Below are 21553 nucleotides of genomic sequence, written 5' to 3' on the forward strand. Positions count from 1 at the left end.
AGAGGTAGCATATCATGAACCAGCCAAAAATTTCAGCCTGACACAGCATGGCGGTGAGGACAAAGTGAACAAGGTAGAAGCGGTAGCCAGTCAGCCTTCCAAAAATTATACCAGACCTAGCCTGGCATTGAGCACACAGAGAACCATTAAAAGTGAGTGAGGAAGCAAGTGAGCCTCCCCAAAATTAGGCCAGACACTGCATGACATTGAGCACACAGAGAACTCCCGGGAGCAGCAGTAGCCAACATTGTTGTCAGTGAAGGCCCAGCTGTAGTCAACATGGAGGCAAGGGCAGGCCCAGCAGTAGCCAACATAGAGGCAAGGGCAGGCACACCAGTAGTCAGCAGTAGTCAACATGGATGCCAGTTAAGGCCCAGCAGTAGTCAACATGGATGCCAGTGAAGGCCCAGCAGTAGTCAACATGGATGCCAGTTAAGGCCCAGAAGTAGCCAACATGGAGGCTAGGACAGGCACAGCAGTAGTCAACATGGATGCCAGTTAAGGCCCAGCAGTAGCCAACATTAAGGCAAGGGCAGGCACAGCAGTAGTCAACATGGATGCCAGTAAAGGGCCCAGCAGTAGCTAACATGGAGGCAAGGGCAGGCACAGCAGTAGTCAACATGGATGTCCATTACTGCGCTGGTCAATCCTGCCTTAAAAACGGCTACAACATTGAAAAAAGGTTGAAGGTACTGGTGAAAGAATGGCATAGGACACCCATAAGATAAGATGACATCCACAGATAATATGGTTCGAAATGGACAAGACAAGGAAGGTAAGGGCAGGCACAGCAGTAGTCAACATGGATGCCAGTTAAGGCCCAGCAGTAGTCAACATGGATGCCAGTGAAGGCCCAGCAGTAGCCAACATGGTGGCAAGGGCAGGCACACCAGTAGTCAACATGGTTGCCAGTAAAGGCCCAGCAGTAGTCAACATGGATGTCCATTACTGCTCTTGTCAATTCTGCCTTAAAAACGGCTACAACATCGAAAAAAGGTAGAAGGTACTGGTGAAAGAATGGCAGAGGACACCCGTAAGATAAGATGACATCCACAGATAATATGGTTCGAAATGGAGAAGACAAGGAAGGTAATTTGAATTTGACTATGAATTTGACTCTAGCAGTTGGGGTAACATTCCTTGAATCATGTGACTCCCCACTTCTCCCCCCCACCATTGTTTTGAGTTTGAATTTGAATGTGACTGTAGCAGTTGGGGTTAGTTTAACTGGTTGACTTGGGGAAATGCACACAGATGCGGTGCACCTTGGGGTAAGTTTTAAGGAACCGCAGCAACACTAGGTTGAAGACGTGGGCCAGGCATGGTACATGTGTGAGGCTGCCGAGTTGCAGAGCCGCCAATAGGTTCCGCCCCTTGTCACACGCAACCAAGCTCACTGCTAATTACACACGAACCCGGGTGCTGACAACTAACTGGCTAGGCCAGCTGTCAGTGACCATCAAGGATATACCTGATGCCTCTCGACCAAGGGTGGTGAGGCCACGGCTAGACCAAAAAAATAAAATAAAACAGCTGGCTGGTTGGGGGGGGGGGGGCGCGATCAGTGGGCCCCAGGCAACCAGTCCCGCTCCTCCGAAGACGTAGTATGACTTCAGAGCATGGCAGTGAGAACACAGAGAACCATTAAAAGTGAGTGAGGAAGCAAGTGAGCCTCCCAAAAATTAGGCCAGACACAGCATGGCATTGAGCACACAGAGAACCATTATAAGTGAGTGAGGAAGCAATTGAGCCTCCCAAAAATTAGGCCAGACACAGCATGGCAGTGAGAACACAGAGAACCATTAAAAGTGAGTGAGGAAGCAAGTGAGCCTCCCAAAAATTAGGCCAGATACAGCATGGCATTGAGCACACAGAGAACCATTAAAAGTGAGTCAGGAAGCTAGTGAGCTTTTCAAAAATTGGAGTGAGTCCAGGGGCTGGGATATTTAGTGGACATGAACCTGGGTGCTGACAGCTAACTGGCTAGGCCAGCTTTCAGCCACCATCAAGGGTACACCTGATGCCTCTCGACCGGGGGTGGTGAGGCCACGGCTAGACCCAAAAAAATAAAATGAAACAGCTGGCTGGTTGGCGGGGGCGTGATCGGTGGGCCCTCGGCAACCAGTCCCGCTCCTCCGCAGACATAGTGTGACGTCAGAGCATGGCAGTGAGGACATAGAGAACCATTAGAAGTGAGTGAGGAAGCAATTGAGCCTTCAAATAAATAGGCCAGACCCTGCATGGTGAAAGAAGACTTGGCTGTTGGCTGAGAATTGAAGAAAGAGGAGAAGATACCAAGAATCTTCATGTTGAGCTGCTTTCCCCGGGTGGACAGTTGAATTCAGGTGAAACCTAGGCTTTGTTCATTTTTATAAACGTCAGCCTGTCAGTTGACAGGCGAGTGCGCTTATCAGTGATGATGGCACCAGCTGCACTGAAGACCCGCTCTGACAACATGCTAGCGGCAGGGGAGGCCAGCGCCTCCAAGGCGTGAAGTGCCAGTTTGGGCCATGTATCCAGCTTTGAAACCCAGTAGTTGTAGGTAGCAGATTGATCGGGAAGGACGTTGGTATGGTCAGCAAGGTACTCCCTCACCATCTTCCTGAAGGCTTCCACCCTACTCTGTCTAGACTGGGGACGGTTGACATAGTCTTGCTGGGGTGCCATGAAACAGTCAAAGGCCTTGGAGAGTGTTCCCCTGCCCCTTGACAAGCTGCCTTCTCCACCGCTCCTCTCCCCCGCTCTTTGGCCCACAGAACTACTTGCTCTGACGCTAGTGGTGTTAGATGGGAAGTACATTTTCAGCTTCTGCACCAGGACCTGTTGATATTGATCGGCCGGTCTCTGGCCGGATCATCTCGGATGATCTTTCGGCCGCGGAGCTCTGATGCGGGCGCATCAGCGCGCGTCCGCATCAGAGCTTCCCATAGCCCACAGTGAAGCAAGCGGCCGGAGCCACTGAATTCCGGCCGCAGAAAACTAACTTGTCAGTTATTTGCGGCGCCGCATAGATCCCGGACGGAGCGTAAACGATGTGTGTTTACGCTCCGGACGGGATCCCATTGAAGGTAAGGTTATGTTCCACCTCGCAAAACTATGGCCGTAGTTCTGCGGCGAGAACTACGGCCGTAGTTTTACGTAGTGTGAACATAGCCTCATATTGCGTTCCTCGGCAGGAATGAGAGTGGAAAAGTTCTGTTTGTACCGAGGGTCCAGGAGAGTGAACACCCAGTAATATGTGTTGTCTAAAAGTTTTTTTAACCCGAGGGTCACGGGAAAGACAGCCTAACATAAAGCCATGTGCGCCAGGGTCCCAACATGCAAGAACTTCCTCTCCTCACTAGCCTCAATTTTCTCCTCTTCCTCCTCCACCAAATCCCCCTCTACAGGCCATACACGCTCAACAACTAAGGATTGAGCATGCGTACCCTTCTCAGTGGTGGCAGCAGTCTGCTCCTCTTCCTCCTCTTCTTCATCCTTCTCATCCTCTACTCCATGGTGAGAAACTGACGTCAAGGACAGGGTGGTCTGGCTAGCAGCGGCTGCTCTTCACCCATCTCCTGAGACGAAGGCAAAGTGTCAGACTTCAGGCTGAGCAGGGAGAATTTAAGCATACACAGCAGCGGGATGGTGAGGCTGATGATGGCAGCATCGCCGCTGACCATTTGTGTTGACTTCTCAAAGGGGCCCAGTACCTGACAGATAGCAGACATCCACGTCCACTCCTCATTGTAGATTTGAGGTAGCTGACTGACCTGACTACTGCTTCACACAGAGGTTGACATCTGGCATTCCACATTGGCTCTGCATTGCTGCTAAACCCTGCAGGTTCCGCCCGTTGTCACACACAACAATGCCTGGTTTGAGGCTCCGTGGCACAAGCCAAAAATTTGACTGCACCGTGGTGCCCTGCAACAGCTCCTGGGCCGTGTGCCTCTTGTCTCCTAAGCTCAGCAGTTTCAACAACGCCTGTTGGCGCTTACCCCACCCACTGCTGATGCTACAAAATAAAGGCGACGTGCTCGTGGAGGGAAATCGAGAGGAGGAGAAGGAAGAAGAGGAGAAAGAGGTGTACAACTCATGAGAGACCGCAAACGAGGTAGGCCCCGAAATCCTCGTTGTGGGCAGCACATGAGTGGAACCAGGGTCAGACTCTGTCCCAGCCCCCACCAAGTTGACCCAATGTGCCATCAGGGAGATATAGTGTCCCTGCCTGCCAGCACGGATGATGTTATCCGAAACGTGTAGGGCTGGGACGGCACACCATGAAAAGTAGTGGCGGCTGGGGACAAAGTACCGAGGGACAGCCACCGCCATGAGGTTCCTAAAAGACTCTGTCTCTACCAGCTGATAGGGCAGCATCTCCAAGCTCAGCAGTTTGCCTATGTGCACATTTAGGGCTTGTGCATGCGGGTGAGTGGCAGTGTATTTGCGCTTCCGTTCAAAGGTCTGCTGCAGGGACAGTTGAACGCTGCGCTTGGACACCTTGCTGGAGGGTGTGGAGCATAGTGGAGGTGAAGGGGTGCCTGTAGGGCGGGAGGCGCTCGTGCCTGGGGCCTGGGCGGGGGGACTAACAGAGCCAGCACGTGGCACAGGGGAAGGAGCAGGGGAGCGACTTGCAGTCACTGAATGGCCTTGGTTCTACTGAGTGGGGTGTTTAGCAGTCATTTGCCTGCGCATGCTGGTAGTGGTTAGGCTGGTAGTGGTGGCTCCCCTGCTGATCCTGGCGTGGCACACGTTGCACACTACAGTCCGTCGGTCATCCGCAGTTTCTTTAAAAAAACCTCCAGACTTGGGAACATCTAGGCCTGGCCACGGGAGTTTGACTCCGTGAAACAGTTGATCTACTCGCTCTGGCCCTGCTTCTCCCTCTGCCCACCCCTCTTTCTCTTCCAACCGGTCCTGCGGGTGAACTTACCTCCCTCTCAGAAGCACGGTCTTCACTAAGCTTATCCACTCAGCTCGGGTCAGTCACCTCGTCCTCATCCACCAGCTCTTCCTCCAATTCCTCACTCTTCTCCTCACTACTCCTCACTGAGTTACATCCATGACAACAACCTCCCTGTCTGACAACCGGGTCTCATCGTCATCATCAGAAACCTCTTCCAACCCCGCTTGCAAGTCCCCACACTTATCTCATCTGACTGCGTGAGATTCATAGTTTGGGCATCGGGACAGATCGACTGCTCCGGTTGTTCAGACTCAGGGAAGGGTCCAAAAAAGAGTTCCTGGGAGCATGGTAGTGGTGGTGGTGGATCTTAATCCCTTCTTTCCCTGGAGGGGCAAGGCTGTGGGGAAGGAGGCTGAGCTACTGAATCAAGGTTTTCACTCCCTTGGGTAGCGTGGGTGGACTGCGTGGAAGACTGGGTGGTGGATAAGTTACTGGACACATTATCCGCTATCCACGTTATCACCTGTTCACACTGCTGCGGTTTCAATATCTGTCTACCATGAGACCCTGTGAGTTGGGAAAAGAAGCTAGGAAGTGCACGTCTGCGGTGTGCCACTGTTCCCTCCTCAACAGGTGCTGCTGTGTCACCCTGCCCTCTGCCAACTGCATCGCTTGGAACACCACGCCCTCGTCCTCGACCATTACCTCTGGGGTTCACCATTTTATGGACACTGCACAGTATGGAACTCAGATAGACCTTGCGTATGAAATACAGAAATCAGGAAAAATACTAGTTTTGGGGGGTCTATGGGATACAATCCAGTAGTGGCTGCACCTACAGTATACACACTCAGTAAACCACCTTTACTCTGTGCAAGCAGTTGTGAACTCAGATAGATCTTGCTTATAAAATACAGAAATCAGGAAAATACTTGGGGTCCCACTAGTTTTGGGGGTCTGTGGAATACAATCCAGTAGTGGCTGCACCTATACACACTCTGTGATACCCCCTTCCAATGAGCAGTGAAGTTCTATGCAGGTGTACTACAAACCCCAGCAATACAGTGTAGTACCCACTAGTTTTTTGGGGGCTGTACGGTAAAATCTGGTAGTGGCTGGAACTATACACACTCTGTGATACCCCCTTACAATGAGCAGTGAAGTTGTATGCAGGTGTACTACAAATCCCAGAAATACAGTGTAGTACACACTAGTGTGTGGGGGGGGGGGGCTGTACGGTACAGTCTGGTAGTGGCTGGACCTATACACAGACTCTGTAATACCCCCTTACAATGAGATGTGAAGTTCTATGCAGGTGTACAACAAATACCAGCAATACAGTGTAGTACCCACTAGTTTTTGTGGGGCTGTACGGTAAAATCTAGTAGTGGGTGGAACTATACATGCTCTGTGATACCCCCTTACAATGAGCAGTGAAGTTCTCTGCAGGTGTACTACAAATCCCAGCAATACAATGTAGTACAGCAGCAGCACCAGCCCCAAAATCAAAAAAGAGTACACTGAGCACTTCTTAGGGGTCTGTATGCAACACCTAATGTCCCCTTTCTGCCAGCAGCCGATCACCACAGTGTGCTGCTGAAATTGTAGTAATACTATTAAAAAACGCTTTGAAGCCCTTACAAGGGCTGTTTGTTTGTATTGCTAGTATTCCCTGCCTACTGCAATGCTAAATCCTACACTGACACTCTCCCTGACCAGCAGGAGCTCTGTCCCTGATCTCTCACAGCATGCGTCTGAAGCGAGCACTACCGGCTGCACTTTTTATATGGCAGGGTCATCTGGTTTGGCCAACCAATCGCTGCTATCGACATGTATGGGTCCCACGTGATCGCAGGATGTACCAAAGAGTCTACTGCATGTTTATTGGCTGAGAAATAGCACCCAAACCTACAGGAAACGGATGATGATATTTTCTCGAGTATAGAACAGCTTTACTGTAAGACTTGTGTACTTGTACAGTACACGTTTTACAGATGATAATCCAGATACAAACTTTAGTGCTTAACTTAGTGCTTAAGGTAGGTGCTTGAGAGACATTGAAGAAGTAGTTGTTGTAGTGCTTGCAGAGAATAAAGGAGAGGGGCTTGCCAGGCGAGCCCTAACCCAATGTAGGCTTGTACTCTCCCAGACCCTGGGTAGATATCTTAAGTAGTATATACTACTTAAGTAGTGATACTTGTACTCACATTTAGACTGTGTCTGACCACTTACTGCCCCCTGGTATTGTAGAACCTGTCCCAGTAGGGTAACATGAGCCCCAGCTGTGGTTTTCTTGGTGTATCTAGTTGTCTAAGGTGTCCCAGTTACCTGCACTACGCAGTAGGATACGTAGACCTTTACTTTTACGGTTGCTTTGTCCTACTGAGATCCGCTCCTATCCCTTCAGGAGTTTGTCCTGCACTTTTTAGACGTGTTCCTGGTGTGGGCTGGCGTGTTCCTTGGTGGCTACTCTCCCTTACTTTTGCTTAGCATAGTATAGGTGTGCATAGTATAGGTAGTAGTGGCTTTAGAAGGAGTGTTCGTCTCTAGCTACATCTGCTCACTCTGGTAGCTAGACTCGACTGCCTTATGTCCTTGACAGGGGTCCTTGCTTAGCTTCTGCAGGAATGGTTTGCTTTGTGTCCTCTCTCACTGAGAATCTGACTAGAACTGAACTGCACTTCATCCACCAAGTAACTCCTCCTACCAGGGACCTTCTATGTACCTGCCTGTGAGTGGTGGGGATAAGTGTGTGCAAGAGAAAGGCAGAAGAGGAAAGGATTGTAGAAAAGAGCACCTCCTAGTGGTCAGCACATAACTCATAGTATAAATAACATTTACCCTTTTGCTTCCTTCAGCTGTGCAATACTAACAATACATAGGCAAATAAGAAATACTGACACCTAGTGGGGAAACTGTATACCTCATCTACCACTTTGTTTAACCTGAGAGCATTTAAGGTACTAACATTTTGGCATGATCATATTACTAGGATTGCCATGTCATTGTGTCCACCAATCCTCAGAATCAAGAGGCATAAGCATGTAGCTGTGCGCTTCAATTGCTGACTCCTTGCAGTCTCTGTCTCACAATGAGCTGGAGCTCATCTCATGCAGAGACACGGAGATCATAGCAAGGCGGGTAGAGAAGCATTCAGTTGCATGCTTCTCCCAGTTATATGTAGAGATCAGCGATGGCCTGGACACTCAGACTCTAGAGGAGCAAACCCTTTTGACGTGTCAAAAAGTTTTTTCTAATGACAGGAATACATTAACAAAAAATTTTGATTCTCCACAAATCTAATATTCTGTTCTGGGAATAGCCATAATAAATTAAGAGAATGATATAAGCTTGTGTTTACTATTTTTAAAGGATTTTTTTTTGTGTTGTTTGTGCTTATAATATTAATGTAAAAAAGAAATTCTACAGGGTTCACAAACTTTTAGCTTTCTATTATACTAGGTCTAAGAGCAATAGCTCATAGACCAAGACACCAAAAATGTATTTGATGACTAACAAAAGGAGAACTTGTACATTATGCTTTGTCACCAGGTAAAATATAATAAGAGTGTCCGTTAATGGAAATATTGTACATAACTTTTGTACTATTGTTATACTAACAAAGAACCTTTTCAGACAAAGAGCATAAAACATAATAGTGTTCACTGTTCTTATTGTCCCATTTTGTTGACCCTAATTCCTTCTGTATTTCAGGGTTTTTTTTTTGTTCGTGTACAGAGCAAATGTCAGTATTAGAATGATATCAGAGGGCTGTTTCCCACCAAAGAAAGTACTAAGTGGCAATTATTTGAATTTCATGGTTGACATTTTAACATTAATAGAATAGAACAAGTCAGCTTGAGGGTTCTCATGAACAGATTCACTAACACAGTACAATCCACTCATTGCTAAATTATAGATGTTCGTTGACAAAAGCAGGAAACACTCATATGAGTTTTCAGATGCAATAATAATTATATGTTCCTAATTTTATTGTGCGCTTTCATTGTTGTAATTATTCCCAGATGTGATATGTGTTTGTTTTGTAAACATCTTGAGGAAGGAAGTCATTGAAATGCTAATATTGAATACAGTATATTTGTACGGTGTCAAGCAGACAATAAAATGGTGAATCATCGTGTCAGGCATGCAAGCTTTTGTTAATGGTATGTGACTTGAAATTCATATGATAAAAGCACTGAAGTCCGGAAATACTATAAGAATATGGCCATATCTTGACAATCCAGTATTTCTTCATTTATAAGCAGCTATAAAATTAAGTCTAGCTGCTTCTTTAATGTTTCTTCAGGACCTAGGTAGCTTCCAGTTCATGTCCTTTTTCTGCACCTCAGAACTGCATGGTTTTTAACATTTTCTTGTTGTTTTTTTTTTTTTTTTTAAAGATATAAAGAGCAATTAAAGGAACACTACAGGCGAAACAGTCTTTGTTTACCGAAGAATATTAAAGAGAGATTCCCTGTGCGATACACTGCCCTCTCATGTCTTGCGCTAAGCATAATACAATGGCCCAGATTTGTCTGCCTTAAAGCAGAACTGTCTGGTTTGGCCAAAAGCTGAAAGCTGAGCTGTGATTGGTTGCTTTGGACAAACCAAGGCAGCTTCAGTATCAGGCAGATTGATAAATTTAGACCAATGTATCAATTTTGCCTGTTGCGTTACTTTAAGGGTAGCTTCACACACAATGTATCCGCTGTGGATACTTGTCAATCACTTTAATGGGCTGGCGGCCTGGGAACATACTGTACAAGTATGTGCGAGTATGTCAGCACATTGAAGTGAATAGGCAAGTATCCACAGCATGAAATCCACTGCGGATACGTTGTGTGTGAAGCTACCCTTAATGTGCCAACCATTCTGTATAATGAATGAGAAAAGAAACCAATCTTTGTCCTCAAGCACACAGTTTGTTACTCCATGTTACTCCAAGCTGACATACAGTAGACAAATAAGGCCCCTGTCAAAGAACAATTTAGTATGTAGGCTCCTGCCAATAGTTTGGTAAATATCGTCTCCTCTGATGCCTCTACCCTCTAAAATAAATTTTCTATCTGGCAGACTACTAAGAAATTAGAATTTTTACCCATAAAGCCTGTGGGTAGCCGGAATGTTATATTCATCCCTCTTCTGTAAATATGGCATGTGGTGTGGCAAGATGTGGTAAGGGTCCGATGTATTTCTGTGTGTATAGTTGTCATCAAAACAGAACCACAGGGTGGCTGTACGCATGGGACCCTAACATAAATGTAACATGAATTGTATTATGACAGAAGGGGTATGTTGGGTATAAAAATCATACATGGGGTTTACTGTTTGTTCACTGTGACACATCGTAAGAAGTCTTGGAGGTTTTTTTTGTTAGTTTTTTTGCACTAGGACTTTTTTACTTTTTACCTATCATCTGTTTTTTTTTTAATATCAGTCTTTAAAACAGCTTTACTTGCTTGTATCCAGGTGCAGTCTCCTGAAGGCAGCTTTTTAGTCTTATGCTGGTCAAAAACACACAAACACAGGAAGTCACAAAGAAGGCAGTCATTTCATTTTAGAACACATTGAGCTGTAATACTCTGTAATGGCCATGAAGCCAGTAAAGAGCGTCATGGCTCAATGCGTCCTCCAATGAAATCACTGCCTTCTCTGTGAGCGCAGATGACCTGGACTTCCTGTGTTAGTCTCTTTTTTTCAACCAGCACAAGAGAAAAGCTGCCTTCAGGAGATTGCACCTGGATACAAGTAAGTATAGCTTTGTTTTAAAGCATGTTAAATACAAAAAATAATGGATGAACATTACAAACTTGCTTTCCGGAAAAAAAAAATTTGATCACTTAAAAGGGGGTTTTCCAAGCATATTTCATTGATGGCCTATCCTCTGGATATAAAATAGGTCATCAGTGATGTTTGTCCAGAAAACCTCAGAAGTGACAGAAAGAGAGAACATTTAATTCCAATGAGAGGTAACAGGATACCTGCTTTTATTTATTTACTTTCTCTTAATTTCTAATACAGGTAATAACTACTGGAGACCAGAGAGCAGCTTAAGTGTCTGTGCAGATGATGCAGTTGTTCAAGATATTGTAACAAAAGCATGGGAGCAGTGCAACAGTCACATCACAGAGAGCAGCCTTACTCCTAGGAATTACACACACAGAGGCACTGGTGAGTATGAAACCTAATAAATAAATGAAGAAAAACATAATTATGTACAAATTGTGGACTTTATTACTAAAGGAGTTGGGTCTATATCATTATATACATCAGTTTCTATATTGGGAAAGTATTTTCTGCACAAGAGCCCATTTACCAATGGGAGAAAATGTAGTTATACGAGATGTATGACTAAAATGATCCCATAGATGCCTTGAATGTAGAAAATATATACATACCTTGGGTTTAAAAAGTCACAATGATGTAGATTAATGTCCTTCTACCAGACTACCTTCTACCTAAATATATGAAACTAGAAAATGTACCTGGCACTACCTGGGTATAAAATCCGATCACCAGAACATTCAACCATTTATTTCTATGGATGTGTTTTTCCTAAACCCGCCCCCAACAGGCCTGGCTGTCATATTTGTGATTGTGATGATTTGGATCTGCACATTCTTGTCTTTATATCTCTGTCTGAGGCTAATTTTATCACCTGTGCATTGCTTGGGAGACACGCTGCATCTCTAATGATGTCACCTGTGTGTGCAGTGTGGAGATTCTCCCATTCATTTCTATGGGGCAGGCTTCCCCATCCCCCTCCCCTCCTGTACATCTGGAAGGACAGGACCGGGCACCCAATGTATCTTCATGACAAATTTGGGTGAAACAGTTCGGACGTTCAAAAGTCTATAGAGGACAGACAGAGGGACAGACAGACAGACATTCATTTTTATTGTATAGCTATAGACGCATCGCCAAGTATTCCTGCATGTTATGCATTCTATGCATTGTGTTTTTGAATGTTATAGTGTTTCTATCAATCCACATTTCCTCTTGTTGCATACCATAAATTGTTGGCCAAGCTGTATATAGGCTAGACATATATCTACCAGAAGGAACCTAAAGGGAACTACTATTGTAAGCTATTCAGGCAAACCTGTTCAAATTGCCAGTTAACACTTACAGACGTTTCCAATAACTATGGATATTTGTTTCTCTATAGCGCCATTACCCAAAATATTCACAGCGCTCATCACATCTATCTTCATTTTAGCTGTTGTTTGCTTTTAAGCCTGCCGCCTCTTTACACCCTTGGTGGATTCTATCCACATTAGTCCCTCTATCCTTCCCTTACCCTTGTAGAGCTCAGTTGCACAATTCATTCTCTTAAATCACCTTAAACCATCCGATTCCACTGTGTAGCAGAAAAGCCAGGCTCATAAATCATTGAGCCATCTGCTGTCTTTCTTTATTCTCCTGCTATTCGCTGCAAGGGACATCTCTCCTAACCCTGCTCCACCTTCTTTCACTCCAAATTTCAACTTCATACCTGCCTCACAAATATACCCTGCCAACCTGATTGCTATTTGTTGCTTGTCTTCTCCTTCTCCTTTAACTGTGCGCTCCAGAACTCTGTGTGCAAGAAACTCATCTTTATTCATGACTTTTATCGAAGCTCCAGAGAATAAACTGCACTGCACTTTCCAGGTCGTTCCCCTGGTTCTTTTACTTACATTTACCTCCTTCCTTTACACCTTCCCTCAGCCTCTTCCACCTATTCTCCCTACAAGTAGCAGTTGTCTATTGCCCCACCCTTGGGTCTATCACACCAGGTCCTGGATCACTGTTCTAACAGACTTCCTCATTTCCCATGTTATGAAATGCCTACTATACATTGAGTTCTACACATTAACACTCTGAAACTTGATGGATATGTCTAATAACAACTACTCTCAATTGATTTGTCTATAAGGCTCTTCTATAAGGGTCCATTTACACAGAAAGGTTATCTGACAGATTATCTGCCAACGATTTGAAGCCAAAGCCAGGAACAGACTATTAACAGAGATCAGGTCATAAAGGAAAGCCTGAGATTTCTCCTCTTTTTAAATTCATCCCTGGCTTTGGCTTCAAATCTTTGGCAGATAATCTGCCAGATATTCTTTCAGTGTAAATTTAACCCCTAGACGACCCAGGACGTAGAGTTACGTCATGAAAGTCTGTCCCCAGACGACCCATGACGTAACTCTACGTCCTGGGTGTTTCTCCCGCTATGAAGCGCGCTCCGGAGCGGAGCGCGCTTCATAGGAGGTGGGGGCCGGCTGCAGTGAGCAGCCGGGATCTCACCGGTAATGACGCGCTGCAGCGTGTCATTAACCCCTTAAACGCCGTGATCGCGGCATGACCGCGGCGTTTAAGTGTAAGTGACAGGGGGAGTCCCCTGTGACTTACCGATCGGGACCCCCGCAGTCACACTGCGGGGGTCCCGATCATTGAAACGGACCGCTGGAGGTCTCTCACCTGCCTCCGTGCGGTCGGATCGGCGATCTGCTACACTAAGCCTGCACAGGCAGGCTCAATGAGCAGATCGCCGATAACACTGATCAATGCTATGCCTATGGCATAGCAATCATCAGTGTAGAAATCAAACTAGTGTTTGTAAAAGTCCCCCAAAGGGACTTCAAATGTGTAAAAAAGAAAAAGTTCAAAACACTATTACACTACCCCAAAACCCCTCCCCCAATAAAAGTTGAAATAACCCCCCCCCATCCCATTATATAAATAAAACATATAAAAATAAATAAATAGATAAACATATAATATACCGTAGCGTGCGTAATTGTCCCATCTATTAAAATATAACAAGCGTCATTGTGATCGGTGAACGGCGTACACGAAAAGAGGGAAAAAAGTGCGCAGATTACCGATTTTATGTTACATTATATATTAAAAAAAATCAATAAAAAGTGATCAAAACGTCTGATCTTCACAAATATGGTATTAATAAAAACTAGAGATCACCCCATACAGCCCCGTAGGTGAAAAAATAAAAATGTTATAAGTGTCACAATAGGCCCATTTTATTAATATTTAATTGCCAAAAAAAAGGATTTCATAAAAAAAAATATATATAACATTAGAGAATCTGTGTAACCTGCATATGGTTGTGTTCGGGCTGACCTATAGAATAATAGTATCATGTCGCTGTTACCATATCGTGTATTACGTAGACACACCGTACGTAGGAACCCCCCAAACGTTACCATATTGCATTCTTTTTTACGATTTCACCTATTTATATCTTCATAAATAATATATTTGGAATTCCATCATACATGTTATGGTAAATTGAATGACGCCATTACAAAGTACAACTATTCCTGTAAAAAACAAGCACTTACATGGCTTGTAGATAGAAAACTGAGAGTGCTAGAGCTCTTAGAAGGGGGGGAGGGAAAAACGAAAACACTAAGATCAAAATTTGTGCGGTCCACTGGGTCATTTTGGGCCTGGTCCTCAAAGGGTTAAATAACTTTATTGATGCCTCTACCCTGTGCCAAATCAACAAACAGTCCCGGTCCTGTTCAGTCACCTACCGTGCATGCAGATAGGCACCCATTGTACCTGTATCTATTTATTCCATAGACATTCTGTTACCTCCAGAACAGATATTTTTGAGTCGTCCATTTCTAAAGCCTCCAATGATACATGTGTTGGAAAGGGAGAAGGAAGTGGAGACATAATTTAAGAACAATATTTTAACAATCATAATTTGATCAGGGTTGTATGTTTCCGATGTGTGATATCTATTTACATGCGGTGAGTTATTTTTTTCCAGTCGGTATATTAAAATGACTTGGTTTTCTCTTGTACTTTATTATAAATGCAAGACTTGTCCAATAAAAATGTTTTTCTTTATTGAATGCCTGTTTTGTTACATACCTGTGGCTGTTATTGCAGAACTAATTACATTTCATATCCCTATAAAATTTACCAGTTTAGCATTAATATTTATAAGGAGCTGTGATGAGTTTTCAGACAGTCCTCACCATGGTTTATAGACTCCTTACTTTCCATTTCAAGGCTGACCTTTGGAAATACTGAACTATAATAATTTTTATACTGTTCCTAGCTGTATACAAAGCACATAATCAGTAGAGCGCGTTCATATGAAGCTGCAATATAAGCTAATCATTTTTACTTATTCATTTTGATTTAGAAAAACCCAAAGTCCTTAGGCTAGTACACGTACACATTCACTTTCTTTCATGACTTTACTCTAGACGCATGCCTCAAGGGTTCATTTCTGTATTTAAGGAAACCTCATGGCTTGTTACCAACACGGGTGACAATTTAGCTCAGCCAAAACCACACACGTTTCGCTGAATGTATTCACTAATGTTGTAGTCCTTTCTAAATCCATTTGTGAGAACAGCAGCCAGTGCATTTTATGTTCAGCAGGCTGTGCGCAGCAAGCCCCTTTTTATATATAGAACCTTCACATCTCTGCTGGTTGTGTTGTGTTCTGTTTGTATACTTAATGTGACATCAAGCCAGGAAAATTAATGTTTTCATTGTTGTCTTTCTTCAAGATTTAGTGTTTCACCTGAATGCTACGCAGCTTTGGCATAACAAATGTTGGTCATGTGCCATTTTGTGGCAGCACGTTAAAATGGCTAGGACTGCTTTCAGTTTGTTGCCAGCACAGATATGAAGGCTTCAGGTTTGTTTGCTTTTTAATATGGGCTCTTGCAGGTGTATGTGATGGTATTCATACTGATTTCTAGGTGTTTGACCTTTCCGAGTCCTCCTTTTGTAGTGTTCATTTTCCAAGGCCAACCCCTCCCCCCAATCCCCCACTTAAAAGAAATCCCATTGAATTATGATATTTCTGATTTCATACAGTAATGTCAGGGAGTTCTGTTGTCCGGGAAGATGGCAGTCCCTTCTCAACTCCTGTCCCTGCCTACTTGCCCCCCTAGGCTAAACCCTAGGGCAGCAACTGGGCAACAATCCCTAGCCTAACTAGGGATCCAGGGCGTAAAACAGAACACACAGACAGGTATATACAAACAGGCCAGGCAGTCCGAGTCAGCAACAGAAGGTAATGTCAAAATCCAAATCAGCAAGCAATAGTCCAAGGTCAAGCACAAGAGGTAGCAAAGTACAAAAGGATGAGTCAGAGGCAAAGTCCAAGTCCAAATGTCAAATACGACCAATACAATAGAAACATTGGTGTTGCTGGAAACCAAACATACATCGGCAACTCTAGGGAATAAACCACCAGCTTAAAGCAACTCTGTACCCACAGTCTGACCCCCCAAACCACGTGTAGCTTCAGATAGCTGCTTTTAGTCCAAGATCTGTCCTGGGGTCCGTTCGGCAGGTGATGCAGTTATTGTCCTAAAAAACACAGATACTCCCCTTGCCCAACAGGAATATCTGTGCCATAACTTTGCACCACCCCTCCGTCCCTCCTACCCACCCTCTTCATCATTAAAAATGCCACTGGAACATTTTCTCCTTGCTGAACATTGCACAGGTGCCTTAACAATCCAGTCCATGTCCAGTATTCACACAGCTGAGGAATAGGAGACAATCTGCCTGGAGCATTCCTAATGATGAGGAGGGACAGAGAGGTTGTGCCAGCCTAATGCATACATAATCTAAGCCCCGACCGTTGTGCACGGGCCCGCCAGTTTAAAAGTTGTTTTTTAGGATAATAGCTGCATCACCTGCCGAACAGACCCCAGGACAGATTTTGGATTAAAAGCAGCTGACTGTACAAGCGTTTGGGGGGGGTGGGGTCAGTTTGTGGGTACAGAGTCCCTTTAAATGCTGCCAAAACTCCAGTCCCAGACGCTAACAGGAGCAATGAGTCTGACAGCAGTGTAGAGACCAATAACAGCCAGAGAGCCCTCCCCGTCCTCATAAGGGTGGGTTCACATTGAGGAATTCTCGCAGATAAACTCCGCGGAATTGCGCCGGCTGTACTCGCTCACGGACACGCGCCTTTCCGCCGGCTCCATAGATACCATACTATGGGCCGACTGATTCCGCATTCCGCCGAAAGAACTTCCATGTCCTCAACGTGAACCCACCCTAAGGGTCGGTTTACACTACAGAATTCTCGCGGATAAACTCTGTGGAATTCCGTCGGCAGTCAGCGCGCCTTTCCGCCGGCTCCATAGACACCATTCTATGGGCCGGCGTATTCCGCTATCCGCCGAAAGAAGTGACAGCGGAATTCCGCTGAGTTTATCCGTGAACATTCCGTAGTGTGAACCCACCCTAATAGAGCAAGCCTCAGGAGCCAGTTAGCAACACCTGAAAGCTTAACCCTAAAAGCACTGGAGAAGAGGAATCAGGAGAAGACATGACACCGGGTGTTGGCTGCCTGGCAGCAGAGCATGAAGTGTGAATAGGTAAGAGAGAAATCGGGTGTCGGCTGATTCTTCCAGCCAAATTCACACACACAGAATGAACTCTAACAGGTAAAGGTCCAAAGTGCATGTTTGTTCATATCACATCCAAGGAAAAATAGAATAAAAAGTAATTAAAAAGTCACATGAGATGCAGTACTGATAAAAAAAAAAAAACACACATCGGACTGCAGGAAGTGGAGTTTTCTTTCCAGTCTGACAGGGTGCTCTCTGCTGCCATCTCTGTTTGTGACAGGAATTGTACTCTAACTCTAAAGGACTTGCATTTTAGAAGATTTTTTTTATTATATGGCGGAAGACTCTTTGTAGGGTGATATAATTTCATATACAATGTAAAAAAATTTTAATATGCAGACAGGTAATAACTTTTCTGTTTTCCATCCAGACCTGAACAAGATTATTTTTGCAAGTGCTTTTGTTCCTTTCACCTTATCGAGAGGCTTCAGCTTTGACAATTTTAATCTGCACTTACTGGGCTACTTCATTACTGCTACAGTATTTTGCTCACCATCCATCACTTCCTACACATGCTAATATAAAGTTAATATAATTCTGATGTGTTTTTTATTCACTGATTTCCTGTCCTCAGAGTGTTTAGGCTGCGCTCTTTTCCAGTCCTCCTTTTAGACATTTTAGATGGTATGATTCATCTTCCTATATCTAATATTTTGTTCCTACAAATATTCCCGTGCGATCCACATGCTGAAAGCTATACAATTCTAGCTCCCTTGGTACATGTCCCACAGGCAGTGGAAGTTTGCTCTATAGGAAAGGCAGTGGGTGCTGTATCATGTTATTTTGTTATAACATGATAATGATCTGGCAAACATAGGAAGTGTTTGGGTTTCTTTATCAATAACTTCAATGCACATGATGTTGACTTTTCAGACTTTTATGCATTACAAGCTATTATTATTTAACTAGAGGCAGGTTATGCTTACACTGAGGCTACTGACATATGGTCTGTTCACATTGTATATCAATGTGGAGTAAATGTGCACTGTACACTCTAACAACACACAATAAGTGCGTGTGATCTGTGTTCATGTCATCACTGAGGACTTGTAGGCTATGTTGAAATAATCAAGAAAAGATAATCAGTCCCTTCACACTTCACATGTAAAAAAAGGCAATAAAAACGCCATGGTGTTTTTCTTTCCCCCAAAAACGCCTGCAACCAGATGTTAGCTGGTAGTCAATGGAAGTTTACGATCTGCCTTGCACAATTTTTTTTTTTTTTATGGCTTTTTTTCTCCACTCTGGTGTTTTCTAAGCTCTGTGGCAGTTTTTGCAAAACGCAGCATGCTGAGGTTTTGGTGGTTTTTTTCGGCAAACTGACATTTTTCTCTCATAGACTTAGTGGAAGTCTTCAGCTCCACTAAAAAAATGCCATAGCCAATGCATATGGCTCTTTTTAGTGGTGTTTTTCAGGAACGAAGATGCCACTGTTTTGTCCCCAGGGGGTTAACTTAACCCCCTGTGGGCCAGACTGTGGTCAAGGGGGTGACAGTCTGGTCCACAGAGGGTTAAATAAACCCCCTGTGGGCCAGACTGTGCTCCTAGTAAATTAGGGGGAACCCTATTTATTTTTTAAAAATAAATAATTTTAAGAAAAAAAAAAAACTATAGGGTTCCCCCTATTTTCATAACCAGCCAGGTTTAAATAGCAAACAACAAAAGCAGCCTAGTAGCACCAGGGTGGGAAGGGCCATTTTTTGCCCTCCACAGCCTAATAGTACCAGCCTGCTACTTCCTCGTCCATGTGTGCCAAATTTGATGCTCCAGGGCTACTGGTGCCTGGCTCTTCCCAGTATCCCTGGTGGCATTGTGTACTGGTGTAATATTGAGGGGGGGGTTAGTGTTAGCCACTGTATACCATCTAATACTTAGGCCCAAACTTCGTAATGGATGCCGTCTATCAGACAGCTTCCACTACTAAGCCTGAAATAAAAATAAAAAACACAATAGAGAAAAGTCTTATTAAAAAAAAACCCACAAGAACACCCCTCTTTGGCCATTTTATAAAAAAAAAATGTTAGTCCTTAATCCAACATAATCCTCTGGATACCGATATCTAAAAAACAAAAGGGAAAAACACACAAAAAAAGGGCCAAGAGCAGAACACCCATCATTATGATAGGTGTTCTGCACCTTACAGTATGCCACACAAGGGGTTAAGTGAGGATGCATGGAACTTCACACCTAACCCTTTGTGTGCCAGACTGAACAATGTTGCCATCAGGGGGTTAAGTGAGAATGCATGCCATCTTCACTTAACCATATGGGGGCCACATTCATGTCTCAGTGTACCCATCCCAGCAAGGAAGGGGGTTGATTGTCCCCGTTTCTTGCTGGGATGCGTTTAATGCTAGGGGGAGAAAGTGGACCCTATTGATACTCCCCCCGATGCCTTTATTCTTCAGCAGAGCCTGGCACACTGAGCTACAAGTGTGACGGGCTCTGGCTATTCAAAGCTGGATACACTAAATCAGTGGCTGCAGCCGCTGATTGGCTGAGATGATAATGCTCCAGTGTCATTTTAGCCAATCAGCAGCTGAAGCAGTGTCCCTGTTCAGCTGCTGATCAGAAGAAGATGGGTGGAAAACCGAAGGGTAAGTTAACTATGCCCCCCCAGAATGGAGCAAAGTCTGGTCCACAGGGGGTTAAATGCGGTTCTTTTCAGACCGAATGCACCCTTGCTTTCTGGAGTGGGTGCATTCTGTCTGCATTTTGACTCGAACATGGACTGCAGTATTAATGTCCATATTCAGGGAAAAACATCAACCTTAACGCCCAAAGTCTCATAGAGACTTTCACACATAAAGGCAAAAACACCAGAAAAAAATGCCATTTGTCGCATTGGCGTTTTTTTTTTTTTTTTTTATTGGGGGGGGGGGGGGGGTGTTAAAAAAAAGCCACAAAAAAACCTATGTGTGTGGGCACCCTTAGAAATGTCTCGAGAAAATCCACTGATATTACACCTACAGTATATGAGCTTGTTGGACATCCCATTGCAGTCCCATGTCTTTATGAATCTCCGTTTATGCACAGGATCACAGTTTTGCTTAAGCATTAAAAGGGTCTCCCCCAAACTGTTGCCACAAGGTTGGAAGCATATAATAGTCTAAAATTAATTTACATGCTGAAGCATTAACATTACCCTTCAATACGGTAATTGGCGGCCTTCACCGAATTACAGTAGGCACCATATGCTGTATTTTAAGCAAATTTGTCTATCAGAGTGCCAGATCTGCTGTGGTTAGCTCAGATATGCGTGCACTCCTTTACCATAGGTTCTTATGCTATCCCTCTAGGGGCAGTTTAAACTTCAGTAAAGTAAGAAGAAGTCACCAGATTTATCATGATTTTTGCCGGGAAATAGGTGTAAATCATGGAAAAAATCTGCACCTGGTTCTACCGGATTTAGTAAAGGGTGTGTGCCTATTAATAAATCTGGCAGGGTGAATGGGCATGGGGCTTTATTTAAAACCGGCATATGAGTACGCTGGTCTTGATAAATGTCCCCCAATGTGTATGAAAGCCCTGCATACACTATATGGACAGTTGATCACTGTTAGCAATGTTTGTTTCTATGACTGTGAGAAACAAAATCTCTTGCATTGAAACCGAGCACTAGAACTTTTTTTTGTGTGTGTGCGATGTGCACGCGCTGTGTCAAGTTACACCAAGTAGATGAACTAAGGGTTAGGTAAGTATATAGTTAACATCTCCAGAAACAGATTCTCTTGTATGGTTATATCATATCACCTAAAAGTCATGGATCAGTGAGCTTAGCATGCTCTACTCCTGTAAATTGCTCTGCGACTTAATAAAAATGATTGCAAAATCATGTACATACAGTATATTGTCTGCTGAGAAGTACATGGTCAGAATAGGGGCCCAAGTAGTTCAGCTTATTATCCCCAGCAACTCTTTAGCATGTAACAAAATGCGTATGAGTATGTTCATTATTACATAACTCCTCTATCCTGACTGTAGAAAATCTTAAGCATGTTTTTATTTGTTATGTAATTAATGCGGATGCCAAGTATGGTTCCGACATTTTCCAAAGTGCTATCCTTTTAATAGACAACGCTCTGTTGGAGACACGTATTTTTGCATATAATTATTGTTATATGCAAAACTTGTAAATATGTGCAGAAAGTTGGTGTACATATGTTAATAGAGGACGCATAGTAAGATTTCATTAGGTCTACAAAATCTATATATGCGCATTATTTTGCATTAATTAAGGCAAGTGGAAGCCTTT

The 21553-nt window shown here is 44.1% G+C and overlaps 1 protein-coding gene across 4 annotated transcripts in view; it reads left to right on the plus strand.

Moving 5' to 3' along the window:
* ZBBX (zinc finger B-box domain containing) overlaps positions 1 to 21553 on the plus strand; it is a 167313-nt gene that overhangs the window by 135080 nt on the left and 10680 nt on the right. For all 4 annotated transcript variants that reach the window (XM_069973831.1, XM_069973833.1, XM_069973832.1 and 1 more), the window contains one exon: positions 10916 to 11065. In XM_069973831.1, the coding sequence (XP_069829932.1) occupies positions 10916 to 11065 (150 nt within the window). The remainder of the gene's footprint in view (positions 1 to 10915; positions 11066 to 21553) is intronic.

Source organism: Dendropsophus ebraccatus, chromosome 6 (assembly GCF_027789765.1).
Source record: "Dendropsophus ebraccatus isolate aDenEbr1 chromosome 6, aDenEbr1.pat, whole genome shotgun sequence".
Lineage (NCBI taxonomy): Eukaryota > Metazoa > Chordata > Amphibia > Anura > Hylidae > Dendropsophus > Dendropsophus ebraccatus.